This window comes from Puma concolor, chromosome E1, assembly GCF_028749965.1.
Source record: "Puma concolor isolate L17-30 chromosome E1, mPumCon1.1.hap2, whole genome shotgun sequence".
NCBI lineage: Eukaryota > Metazoa > Chordata > Mammalia > Carnivora > Felidae > Puma > Puma concolor.
Window position 1 is genome coordinate 2,922,492 of NC_141680.1, and position 13,159 is coordinate 2,935,650.

At 57.0% G+C, this 13,159-nt stretch overlaps 1 protein-coding gene across 1 annotated transcript in view; it reads left to right on the plus strand.

Annotated features, from left to right (window-relative positions):
* DNAH2 (dynein axonemal heavy chain 2) overlaps positions 1-13,159 on the plus strand; it is an 84,611-nt gene that overhangs the window by 60,977 nt on the left and 10,475 nt on the right. The window contains exons 50-60 of the mRNA XM_086686540.1: positions 1,548-1,659; positions 8,653-8,840; positions 9,390-9,515; positions 9,683-9,831; positions 9,903-9,969; positions 10,119-10,269; positions 10,498-10,646; positions 10,839-10,972; positions 11,091-11,235; positions 11,453-11,652; positions 12,576-12,702. Coding sequence (XP_086542666.1) covers positions 1,548-1,659; positions 8,653-8,840; positions 9,390-9,515; positions 9,683-9,831; positions 9,903-9,969; positions 10,119-10,269; positions 10,498-10,646; positions 10,839-10,972; positions 11,091-11,235; positions 11,453-11,652; positions 12,576-12,702 — 1,548 coding nt within the window. The remainder of the gene's footprint in view (positions 1-1,547; positions 1,660-8,652; positions 8,841-9,389; positions 9,516-9,682; positions 9,832-9,902; positions 9,970-10,118; positions 10,270-10,497; positions 10,647-10,838; positions 10,973-11,090; positions 11,236-11,452; positions 11,653-12,575; positions 12,703-13,159) is intronic.

Consider the following 13,159-nt stretch of genomic DNA (forward strand, 5'->3'; position numbering starts at 1 on the left):
CCCCCCCCCCCCCCCCCGGCCACCCATGGAGGGTTACGAAGGCACGGCTGGAGCCCTTCCCTTCCCAACTCGACTCGGAGCTGGCGGGCTCTCTCGTGGGCTTTGGGGCCGGGCCCGGAGATGGGTTAAGTGATGAAATCCGGGTGGCAAATCGGTGTTTGCCAGGGCAGGGGGACAGGGCAAGAGTGTGACGCGGGGGCCGCAGGCCGGGAAGACTGTGCTTGGCTGGGGGTGGGGCCCGCGCTGGAGGGAGAGGGAGTTCCTCACTGGGAGCGGGCTGGACACCCGCAAGGTGACTTCCTCCAAGACATGGGGACAAGTGGGGCGCCCCGGGGGCTCAGTCGGTTGAGCATCTGACTCTTGAGCTCGGCTCAGCTGTCCTGAGTTCAAGCCCCACGTCGAGCTCCACGCTGGGCGTAAACCCTACGTAAGAAGGACGTGCGGGTGAACAGCTCCCGCAGGCAGGGTGCAGAGTGCTATTATCAGGAGTCCGAGAGTCTCCTCGCGTATCCGGTACGTTTTTCCACCCCTGCTTCGATAGGATGTTCATATCCACGCGGGGGCGAAATTCAGAAGGTAGAAAGAGCAGCCTGCCGAGACGCCTCCCTCTCACCCCCCTGCTGCCCTTCCTTGGAAACAGCCTCTCTCACAACTTCTCGTGTGTCCGCCCAGGGGCGTCCACGCTCAGATAAGGAAGTGACTTTCATTTCTGTACCTGAGCTCATTCCATTCTGGTACCTCGTGAGCTTGTGCTGCCCTTGGACCCTGCGGGCAGTGCGCCCTGGCTTGCGTGGCCGTTCCCCCTTTCTGACGGGCAGATGCATCGTTTCCAAGCTCCAGATCTGATGCGATCTTTGGCCGTATGGAGGCCTTTGAGTTTTTATACAGCCAAAGCCGGTCACACCATTTCCGGACGTTTCACCCGCCACCACGTGTGGACAGCACGCAGGTCTAATGTCCTCAGATCAGATGAGGACCCTGAGGTTTAGCGAGATGAAGGGACTTTCGAGGTGCCGGCAGAGCTGGGCTGGAGCCCACGCTGCCTGACCCCAAGCCCCGCTCGTCCCCGTCTTCACTGCCAAGTGCAGCGGCCCTCGGGGGCCTCTTCTGACCCCTTCTGTGCAGAAGCAGCCAGGCCGGGCGAGGGGGGCTTCTGTCCTCACGCCCTCCTTCCCTGCCCTGTCCCTGCGGCCGCCATTACCCCCCCCAGCCTCTCACGGGCCGGTCACCCTTTCACCGTCTCTTTTGAGAGTGAACAATCCAGGGCTGGCGATTGGTTTGGGAAGGTTTCTCACCCCCTGGATGGTTCCTATCCTGGGACAAATAATTACGTGTGACAAGTGGGGCCGTGGGGTCGGCTGCCGACAGCATCATTCACCGGAGAGTGGTTGTAGAGCACCCCACGTTAGGTCTCTTGAGAGCCCCTAGCCGGTAAGAGGAAGCAGACGGGCACCCCAGCTTTGCCCTCTGCCTCTGAAAAGGCTGTGGAGTGTCAGAGGGAAACGTACCTTTCGACAGGGCAGGCCTGCCTCCCCGCCCATTTGCAGGTGGCCCCGAGCCGATGCGGGGCTCCCCCACAGACCGGCCGGTACACATCTCTGGCAGAGCCTGAGCATTTTGAAAGCATTTTGAAAACTTCCAAGTCGGAGCCAGCTGAGGGTGGGAGAGCCTGTACTCAGTGCCAGGGCCCAGCGGTTTGGAAAGTGGCCCCGAGCTCAACTACATCGCTTATCAACTCAAATCTGGAGTAAATAGTTACTCACTTGCTGGGGACCCTGAAAATATATTTTCCCGGTTCTGACAGGCAGCAAGGGTTACAAACCACTGGCTTAGAAATTGTCTCGGGCACCTGGGTGGCTCAGTCGGTGAAGCATCTGACTCTTGACTTCAGCTCAGGCCACGATCTCCTCGTTCGTGAGATTGAGCCACGCGTCAGGCTCTGTGCTGACAACGCAGAGCCTGCTTGGGATTCTATTCTCTCTCTGCCTCTCTCTCTGTCCTTCCCCTGTACATGCCTGCTGTCTCTCTCTCTCTCTCTCTCTCTCTCTCTCTCTCTCCATCTCCCCCACCCCCTCCCCCACTCGTGCTCTCTTTCTGTCTCTAAATAAATAAACTTAAAAAAAAAAAAAAAAGGAATTGCCCCAGAAGGCCCTGAAATGGGCCAAAACAGAAGCCTAATCTACTGAACACTCACCTTCTTTCTCTCTCGCATCCCAGTCCTGGTCGTCACATCATCCCGAATAGCGTATCGCAGGCCGTGTGCCGAGACCGTGGGATGGCAGCCAAATGCTACAGAGTAATGACACACACAGATTCCACACATTTGACTGCGACCCTGAGGGAGGGTGTTAAATTTCAAAGGTTAAGTCCCTGAGTAAACTAAAGTCCAAGTAAATTAAAATCTGAAAGCAAATCATCCTGCTTTTTCAGAGTTAAAAATCAAGAAGCCAACATTCTCAAGTCAAAGTCCCCAAACCATCCAGTCTCTTATTCTGCTCGGTCTCAGCTGTGCCCTCAGTATCTGGGGAGAATCTGTTTCCTTAAGCTGCGGCCAGGACGGGCCGTCAGTCCCTGGAAACGGATGTCATTCCTGTGGGGACCTCAGAGCCTGCAGCGGCTCCAAATCCTGTCTCTTGTGAGCATCATTTGAAATTCTAAAAAGATTCAAGGGGCGCCTGCGTGGCTTAGTAGGTTAAGCATCCGACTCGATTTCAGCTCAGGTCATGATCTCAGGGTTTGTGAGTTCGAGCCCCGCGTCGGGCTCTGTGTGCTGACAGTGCAGAGCCTGCTGGGGATTCTCTCTTTCCCTCTCTCTCTCTCTGCCCCTCCCCTGCTTGCACGCTTGTGCTCTTTTCTCCAATAAACTTAAAAAAGAAAAAAAAAAAAAAGGCCCAGGAGTTAACATACAGGATTTACAGACAAAATTACACTCCCAGGAAGCAACAATTCTTGTTGCTCCAGAGACCACGGTGAACACTCAGTGGTGTTTGCGGGAATGAGGACACGTGGAGAAAAGCTTGGTTTTTAGCTTCACCAGAATGGCGGTTATCTGGAAATCACGACCTGTGAGTTTATGTCAAACTGCGGAGACACCCTCCCACGATAGATTAATATGAGATACGATCCAACCAAAAAGCATTTACCATGCCGGGGGCAGGTTGGAAGCCCACACGTGTGTATGTATTTCTTGGAGAGGGCAGTTATTGTGGCTAAAATACACGTAAGTTTTGCCACTGTAAACCCACCGTCGCCCATCGTGAAGTGTGGGATTAGGGAGCATTAAGATGTCCCCCATGTTGTGAAGCCACATGGAAACCCCAAACAGAAATCCCGGCTGTGTCCTTTCAAGTATCTGACCCTCCCCCCCCCACCCCCACCCCCACTGTGAACACCACGTCCCCCGCTCTGTGTCGTGACCAGGCGCGGTCACCCCACATCGCGGTGGCTCATGGTGCTGGCTGTCTTTGTGGAATTGCCGAGGCCCTACAAGAACCGCCTCATGGGCAAGGTTTTCACCTCGCCCCGTGCTTTTCCTAAGTGGAAAGTCACCTCCAGCACATTCCTGAACCGAAGCTGCCGTTGCTGCTGCTGAAGCTTGTGCCCCGGGGAACCTGGTCAGGCACAAGTCCTCTGCCGTCCGTGTCTCAAGACGCAGCTTTTCCCTCCGGAACCCCCCAAGTTGTTCCGGCATGCTCCCTTAAGGCACAGATGATACTTGCACGCCACCTGCCCTGTGTCACCGGGAATCTCAGAACGGAACCCCCTCCCTTGTCCCAAGGCTGTGGATGAGCCACGATTGCCTCCTTAGCCCTGAATTTAAATTTAAATAAAATGAGACAGCTGCTCTAGTGCCACGCAGGCTTGGCCAAAGCCATTGAAAGCTAGAACCCATAGTACACGCAGAATGTACAGTCTTGCCGTTGAAAACCAGCAAATGTCATCGTCCAGCCATCAGTGCCCGGAAACTCCCCGACTTCAAGCTGGTCGGCGTGTTGGCCGCTTCTGTGCCGAGGCCACGGCGGACCTCATCTGCGGCCACCCTCCAGCCCAAGCCCAGTGTCCACGAGGCTGCTCTGTTTCAAGCAGTCCTGCCTCTGCAGAAACGGCCACTCACCTGTGGACGAAGCCAACGGTCATCTGTCAAGGGTCAGAATATCACAGCGTCGGCTTAAAGCCTTTTCACCCAGGCAACAGCCAGACCACCGTAAAAATTCAGTGTGCCCAGTGGGAGCCTGTGCAAACCCTCCAAGTCAAAGCACGCGTCCATACCCCCAAAGTCTGCCCTTGAGACCCCCAAGGCCTGCCCAAAGTTTCTCAGTGCGTTTCCCGGTCTGCAAATACACTCTGAAGGGATCTGCGAACTAGCAGCCTTCTGTGCCTGGGGGTTCTAAACACACTGAGACGTGAAACCAAAGGGGGTTTGGCCAAAACATCACCTTCGGAGATCAGGTGGGAGGATGCGGCTGACCTTGTGGGCAGGTGGGCCCACGAGGAGTGACCCCGTCGTCAGACGGACGGACTCAGTCTTGGGCGTCGCTGGGGGGGCAGAGTGGAAACGGCCTGAGCTCGGTGGAGCATTCCAGCTTATTCTTTGCTGATTTCACCAGTCAGATGAGCCACGCACCTCCCTCCGGAGAAGGAGTATGTAAAGGCGTGGTGAAAGTCTTCCCACACACAAGGGAATGGCCAAGATAAAAAAAATCATAACAAAACATGGCGCCAGAAGACACAATAAACCCGGGGATGATTCATCCTACCGAGAAGCACTTACAAAGCAAATCTAATGGAAAAATTGGTGTCACCAGAGGGTAAATAAGGAAGAAATGACACCCAGAGAGCAGAAAGAGGACGGTAAGAGAAAAATCGCAGAGAACCGGGAAGAATTCTGGGGAAAACGAAAAATGATCAAAGGATGGGCTGTTTGGTAGACGGTAGAGTCAAGGAATATACACAGCCACGCCAACAAGAAACCCAAACAACATACAAGAGAGATTGGAGACACGACCCAACCGATCAGAATTTCTGCAAGACAGAAGCACAGAATCCGGGGTGATAGGAAGCTATTTCACAACCGGCTCAGTGTGCGCAGCGGCCCGTCGGCCGGGCCCCCCAGGCGCGCACGGCACCAGCCCGGTCGTGGTCACGGAGGTGCGTGCTGTTGCACTGTTTGTGGCCTTTAGCTGTTACCGTCGACCTAGAGACGGAGCGCAGAAGGCTGTGACTTCTGAGCGGGAACGTTGTTGTCAGCCTTGACAACATAAAAATGAAAGTACAGGGGTGCCTGGGTGGCTCAGTCGGTTAAGCGTCTGACCTCAGCTCAGGTCACCATCTCACAGTTGGTGAGTTCGAGCCCCGCATCGGGCTCTGTGCCGACGGCTCGGAGCCTGGAGCCTGCTTCGGATTCTGTGTCTCCCTCTCTCTCTGCCCCTCCCCCGCTCGTGCTCTGTCTCTCTCGGTCTCTCTCTCTCCCTCAAAAATAAATGTTAAAAAATTTTTTTTAAATCTTAAAAGTACAGCTAAAAAAAAAAAAAAAAACGCGGGAGCTGGGTGTCAGGTGGGGGTGGGGTAAAGATTGGGCAATGCTTTTGTAGGAGATAAAGCAGGGTTTTAAGATGGTGTTCGGCGAGGGGCGCCTGGGTGGCGCCGTTGGTTGAGCGTCCGACTTCAGCCAGGTCACGATCTCGCGATCTCGCGGGATCTCGCGATCTCGCGGTCCGTGAGTTCGAGCCCCGCGTCGGGCTCTGGGCTGATGGCTCAGAGCCTGGAGCCTGCTTCGGATTCTGTGTCTCCCTCTCTCTCTGCCCCTCCCCCACTCGTGCTCTGTCTCTCTCGGTCTCTCTCTCTCCCTCAAAAATAAATGTTAAAAAATTTTTTTTAAATCTTAAAAGTACAGCTAAAAAAAAAAACAAAAAACGCGGGAGCTGGGTGTCGGTGGGGGGTGGGGGTAAAGATTGGGCAATGCTTTTGTAGGAGATAAAGCAGGGTTTTAAGATGGTGTTTGGCGATATGAAGGTAAGGAGTTGAGGCATTCTCATGGGCAGGAACAGGGGGAAGAAGTGTAGTCTGGAGGGGAGAGGGTCACCCCTGCGTCCATTGTAGCAGAGAGGCCATAGAGATAGTTTCAAACGGACGAACCAGGAAACGGCAGTATGGAATATACCTGAGCGTGTGCAAAACGCCTCTTGCGGAATATTCAAGAAGCAGGTCGCGTTGGCTACCTCGAGGAGGGAGCAGGGTGGATGGGGGGCGGGGGCGGGGCAGAGAGACTTTTCATGCCCATAATTATCCCTTTTGAATTTTTAAGTCACTTATTCACAAAGCAAACAAAATAAAAAAGAGGCAGCAGTGTACAAGGACGTTCGTTCCGGCATTGTTAGTAATAGAACATGCTGGAAAGACACACATGTCTATCAGAAGGAGGCTTGTTATATAAATTACGGTTCAGTCATTCACAAGATTATTTTGCAGCTGTTAAAGAGAATGAGGCGGCTTGGCGAGAACCGATTTGGAGACAAGAAAAAAAATAAAGTACAGTAGTATGTTAGCATTTATCTTTATGAAAAAAAATTCATCCAAAGAGATACTTCCCGAGCGCCGGGCACTCTTCTAAGTGCAGGGATTTGGTGGCGAGCAAGGGCCTGCCTTCACCGTGCATGTATTTATTACCGGTGGACCCTACGCACGGACTGTGTCTGGAAAGCTATAGGAGAAACGGGCTGGGGCAGGGGTTGGGGCAGGGGCACAGGCTGGGGCAGGGCGGGGGCAGGAGTGGGAGGAAGCCAGATCCTTCACCATGTGTGTTTTTTTCCCTTCTGATGTGGATTCACTCTTTACGAAAAGACATAAAAGAGGAAAATTATGCTTTAAAAAAAGACAAAGTGGCGGTGAGGTGTGATAACGGTGTTACGATCGTGGGGGAGATGTCCTTGTTTTGTTCTAGATCTGCACCGGGACGTCTTGAGGCTTGACGCTTCATGAGTCTGTAACTTCCTCTAAGACACTTTGGCAAAGAACAGTAGATGAAATAAGACTGGCGGAATGTTAACAACTGTTGAGTATATGTGGCGGGCGTAGAGGTATTCATTATGTGATTCTTTGTCCTAGGTTTGCAACTTTCCATAATTTTTGAGTTAAAAAGATACAAACCGCAACGAGATTAATGTATGTATAAATATGCATGTATGTATTTTAAAAATAGTAGCCTAAGCATAATATTCAGAGATAGGGAGGCAGCTGCCAGAAGGAATAAAAAGAGAAATGGTTCAAAATAATTTGCTACTGAAGAACGGGACCAGGAGTGGAAGAGGTTTTGTTATAACTCCTTTTTATCGTATTATTTAGGTCTTTAACCTTATGCATACATTTCTTGTATAAAAAATAGAAACAGTGAAGACAACACCACATGCAAAATAAGTAATGAAATCCAGAACGATCGTGGGCTGGCTGCTTCCCCACAGACACAGCTCCGCGGGAAGCCCAATTATAATCAGTGTTGCTGACGAGCCTGGACTGCGCAGGTGGGGGGGAGGCAGTCACGTGAACCTGGCGACAGGTGGCACGCAGGGAAGACCGCCGGACAGCATGGCCTCCAGCGGGTTTAAGCCCACCTGTGCCAGTGCAAGGGCGCCCCTCTCTTTCTAGACCCCCAGCCGGTGTTTCGTCCCTGAGTGGCCCGGCTGACTCACCCCTTCGGAGTGACCCCTTCTTTCCCTGGATGTTAATACCTTCTAACATCACTACCCAGGCTTGACCTGGAAGGCGTGCTGTCACCCGAAGGTGACATTTGGGACCTCCACTTTGCCTTGTTTTTTTTTTTTTTTAATGTTTATTTATTGTTAAGAAAGAGAGCGTGAGCAGGGGAGGGGCAGAGAGCAAGGGAGACACAGAATCCGAAGCAGGTTCCAGGCTCTGAGCCATCAGCACAGAGCGTGACATGGGGCTCGAACCCCTGAACCGTGAGATCATGACCTGAGCTGAACCCGGATGCTTAACCGACTGAGCCACGCAGCTGCCCTGGGTGCTTTTGCTTTAAAGACAGTTTCTTGGGGAGTTAATCTATTGCGTTTCCAGGGTCTTTTGGAGGTCAACCTCAGTGGTTGGGCCCATGTCCTGCGCCCTGTGCCCTCCTTCCCACAGCCCAGATGAGGCCCGGTCAGGGGCACCAGGCCAGCACGTGAACTCTGCACAGTTGGATCCCCATCCCTGTGTGGGTCCCTGCACCTGGGCCTTTGCCCCGAATGGAGTCCCTCTTCCTCTCTCCAACAGTTTCTAGATTTTTCTTTCTCTCTCGAGGTCCTGCCTTCGGGCCATGCCACACTGGCGTGGGGGTGGCAGTCGTTTCTGTGCCCTCTGATCCTCTCTTGCCAGTGGGGCTCATGTGGCTTATTATGCTCCAAGGGGACTGTCTTCCTACCCGGCCTTGAGTTTCATGACAAGAAGTTTCCTGGCCCAAGAAAAGAGTGGCGGAGGGGAAGGGAAAGAAGACTTCACGTCACCACACATATTTTGTCTTGTTTTCTGTCTGAGACAGCCCTACGGGGTAGGGGTTAGCATCGTCACATGGCACACCGGGCCACGGAGGCTCCAAGGCCTCGAAACGGCAGATGGGCCACCGGAATCCCGAGCAGCGCGGCCACAAGAGTGGCGTTTGAGCCGTTCGCTCTGGTCCCTCCCAGGTGGCCGAGAAGCTAGAGATGCTGAAGAAGCAGTACGACGAGAAGCTGGCCCAGAAGGAGGAGCTCCGCAAGAAGTCCGAGGACATGGAAATGAAGCTGGAGCGGGCGGGCTTGCTGGTGTCAGGGCTGGCCAGCGAGAAGGCGCGCTGGGAGGAGACGGTCAAGGTGAGCTCCGGGGGCCCCGCCCGGCTCTCCTCCCTGCCCGCCAGGTCCCAGAGCTCCATCCCCTGTCGGCTGAGGGACACTCGGGGAACATGGGGACCCCCGGGTGCAGGGACATCCAGGAACGGGGGACGGGAGTTCTCCCCCCTCCTATATGGTGCGAGCAGCGGAAAGCGAGTCTGTGCCATTGGGAGGCGGCTCCCGTGTTTGCACAGGCCTGGGGAGCGAGCGCCAGGGCCTTTGCTATAGCCCACGGACTTGATGACTTTACAGAAACAGTCCCCCCCCCCCCCCCCACCGCATCCTGTCTCCGCCTTTATGGAGCCCCTGGCTTCAGGAAAGGGTTAGGCCTTATCACCAGAATGTAAACAGGATCACTGTGAAAGACGGCGACTCCGAAGTGATTAGAACCAGGTTGGACTCCTCAGGGCCGAAGGTTTAGGACAAAGCGCCTCTTTGATGGAGCCAGTGTCCGGGGGGGAGAGAGCCAGCGCTCCCCAGTGCCCAGGGCCCTCCTTACACCCCCCTGCCCGCCCCCCGCCCCCCACCCAGGGCCTGGAGGAGGATCTGGGCTACCTGGTAGGTGACTGTCTCCTGGCCGCCGCCTTCCTGTCCTACATGGGCCCCTTCCTGACCAACTACCGGGATGAGATCGTCACCCAGATATGGATCAGGAAGGTGAGGCAGGGCTCAGGTCCTCGTGAGCTCTTGGGCTCCGAGACCAGGGCTGCGGGGAGGACGGGGAGACACCCGGCAGGGGCCGGGGATGGGGGGGGGCAGGGGCCCCGGGGCGGGGAGCGGGGCTCGGGTCTCCAGGCTGACGTCCGGGGCTCTTCCCCGCCCAGATCTGGGAGCTGGAGGTGCCGTGCTCACCGCGCTTCACCTTCGATAACTTCCTGTCCGATCCTACCAAAGTTCGAGACTGGAACATCCAAGGGTTGCCCTCGGATGCCTTTTCCACAGAGAATGGCATCATCGTCACCCGAGGCAACAGGTAAGGAGGCTGCCGGGAGCAGGGGCGGGGCAAGGGCGGAGCCTGTCTTCTGACTGACCGCCCTCCTTCAGGTGGGCACTGATGATTGACCCTCAGGCCCAGGCCCTGAAGTGGATCAAGAACATGGAAGGAAACCAGGTAAAGGCTGGCAGGAGGGGCAGGGCGGGGGCTGCTCTTGGGCCCCTGGCGTGTCTTCCCAAGCCTGCCTCTTCCTGAGGCCCGACCCGGAGTCAGATTTTACTTTGGGTCCCTCAGCGTGTCTCCCGTCTCTTTCCCTTGCTCTCTAGGGCCTCCAGATTATCGACCTGCAGATGAGCAATTACCTTCAAATTCTAGAAAAGGCCATCCAGTTTGGATACCCAGTGCTGCTCCAGAACGTTCAGGAGTATCTGGACCCCACACTTAACCCTGTGCTCAACAAATCTGTAGCTCGAATCGGTGAGGGTCCAGGCTTCCTATGGGGTTGGGCTGGGGGACAAATCCTAGAGACCAGCCAGCTGGGCCACCAGGTGAGGGGTTGGGGGGGAGGGCCGGCCCTCAGACTGTGGCCCTCCGCTCACACAGCTCCGGGCTGGGCATTAGGGCAGCTGGATGCGGGCTGGGGGCTGGGCCAGCCCACAGCTGGTCACCAGGGCTCCTTTGCCCTTGACCCTGGCCCGGCTGCAGGCGGCCGGCTGCTGATGCGCATTGCAGACAAGGAGGTGGAGTACAACAGCAACTTCCGTTTCTACATCACCACCAAGCTCTCCAACCCCCACTACAGCCCTGAGACCTCGGCCAAGACCACCATTGTCAACTTTGCTGTCAAGGAACAGGTGGGGGCGGGGGCTGCAGCCTGGACCCAGCTAGCGAGGAGCAGGAAGCACCCGGAGAGTCCAGTCGGTGGGGTGGAGACAAAGGCCCCCTGCGCTGGGCGGCAGGGGACGAGGTGGGGGGAGGCGTGACCGGGTGCCAGGGGTGTGCCGTCACCAGAGCGCGAGTCCCACCGCGCGTCCCCGTGCTCCCAGGGCCTGGAGGCTCAGCTGCTGGGCATCGTGGTCCGGAAGGAGCGGCCGGAGCTGGAGGAACAGAAGGATTCACTGGTCATCAACATCGCTGCCGGCAAGAGGAAGCTCAAGGAGCTGGAGGATGAGATCCTTCGGTGAGAGTGCACCTGCCGCTGCCACCCACCGCCCAGCCCAGCCAGAATCCCGGGTGTGGGCGGGCTGGGGCGGGAGGACTCCCCACCTCCCCACCCGCCTACCTGCGCTTCCCTTCAGGCTGCTGAATGAGGCCACGGGCTCCCTGCTCGACGACGTGCAGCTGGTGAACACCCTTCGTACCTCCAAGATGACCGCCACCGAGGTGACCGAGCAGCTGGAGACCAGCGAGACCACAGAGATCAACATCGACTTGGCCCGCGAGGTGAGCCTTGCCCCTTGCTCTGCGCCCAGCCCCGTGGCCACCGCCCCCCCCCGCCCCCGGCAATTCCACTCCCGCCAGCACCGTGGCCGCTTCGCCCCCTACCCCTGCCCTGACTCTGTCCCCCCCCAGCCCCTGCCCTGACCCTGTCCCCCGCCCACCCCCCCAGCCCCGTGGCCGCTCCCCCCCCAGCCCCTGCCCTGACCCTGCCCCTCCATAGGCTTACCGCCCGTGTGCCCAGAGGGCGTCGGTTCTGTTCTTCGTGCTCAACGACATGGGCCGCATCGACCCCATGTACCAGTTTTCCCTGGACGCCTACATCAACCTCTTCGTCCTCAGCATCGACAAGAGCCACCGCAGCAACAAGCTGGAGGACCGCATCGACTACCTGAACGAGTACCACACCTACGCCGTGTACAGGTGTGCGCCCCGCGCCTCCGGAGCCCCCCACCTCCCCCGCATCTGCCAGGACGCTCCCGCGCCAGTGCTGCCCGGCGCCACGGCCACTGGCCTGTCCCCTGCTCCCCGTGGGGACAGAGCACGAGCTCCTTGAGCCGTGCTCGTATCCGCCAGGGTCCACGCTGCCGGCGCATCTCCAGTGGCCACGTGCCCCGCAAGCACTGGGAATCTCGGTGAAATCCAGATCCACATCCAGCAGGCTGGGGCGGGGCCTGGTCCCGGGTAGGGGGCGGGTGGGGGACCACACTCTTTGTCCTCCTGCTTCCTTCAGGGTCCTCGCCCCTGACCAGCACCCACACCGTCCTCCCGGCCACCCGGGCCTTGAGCCCCGCGGGTTCACTTGTGAATCTCTCTGCAGACTGTCCCTGCTCGGCTCCCCATGGCTGCTCCAAGGCCCGTTAGCTTATGCTCCAGCTCTCCCGGGAGTCCTCCCTGCTCCTCCTCTTCCACGCCTGCACTGGGCGGCTCCTCTCAGAAACTGTCCAGTGGGGGCCCCCTGCCCTGCCTGCCATCCCTCGGAGGCCCGGCCACCCCGTACAGGACCCATCACATCACCGCTTAATCGATGGGCTCTCTGTCTGTCCTCCCTCTTCAGCTGACTTCCTCCAGGACAGAGGCTGGGGCTCAGAGATGACTCTGCCTTTAGGACCTGCACAGAGTAGGGGGTCAAATCGATGCTGCGTGTTGTTTAATGGAAATGAATGACTGGTTTCACCAGTGAGCTCTCTAGGTCCCTGAGGGCTTGGCCGTTGACAAAAGGTTTGGGCTAGATGCCGATTCAGGCCCTTCTTGTGCGTGAGGCTCCGCGATTGTAGGACCTGCACTCAGTAACCATTCACGTTGTGCTTCCTGTCCCCTCCGCCCTCCGGGTGCCCGTCTCTCAGGTACACCTGCCGCACCCTTTTTGAGCGCCACAAGCTACTATTCAGTTTCCAGATGTGTGCCAAGATCCTGGAGACCTCTGGCAAGCTCAACATGGACGAGTACAACTTCTTTCTCCGCGGGGGTGTGGTGAGTCGGTCAGAGGCGTCAAGGTTGGGGACGGGGACATGTATGACCAGGACTCCGGGCCGGACCGTCAGGCCCAAGGCTCCAGCGAGCGAGCCAAGGAAAAGTGCCAGGAGCAGGTGTGTCCGGCTCCCTGGGGATGTGGGGGGGGGGGCCTCTCACATTACAGGTGAGGATTTGGGGCCCCTCTTACCTGTGACCCACTGACAGGTGTGGTCTCTCGCCTCTTTCACTGCTGCTCAAGCCCCTCCTTTCCCGGCCTGGGTTCCACGGTCACCGTTACATGCTCCCCCCCCCCCCCCACAGGCACCCTCAGCGCCCAGTCCCGTATTGCTTTTGCTTGGCGAAACCACCACTCTGGCTGGATCTTGCTCTCCTGTTCCTGTGTGGCCCAGGAGGCTGGGCCTAGCTGGAGAAAAACACTCCCACACCGAATGGACTCCCTTTAAATCCATTAGGC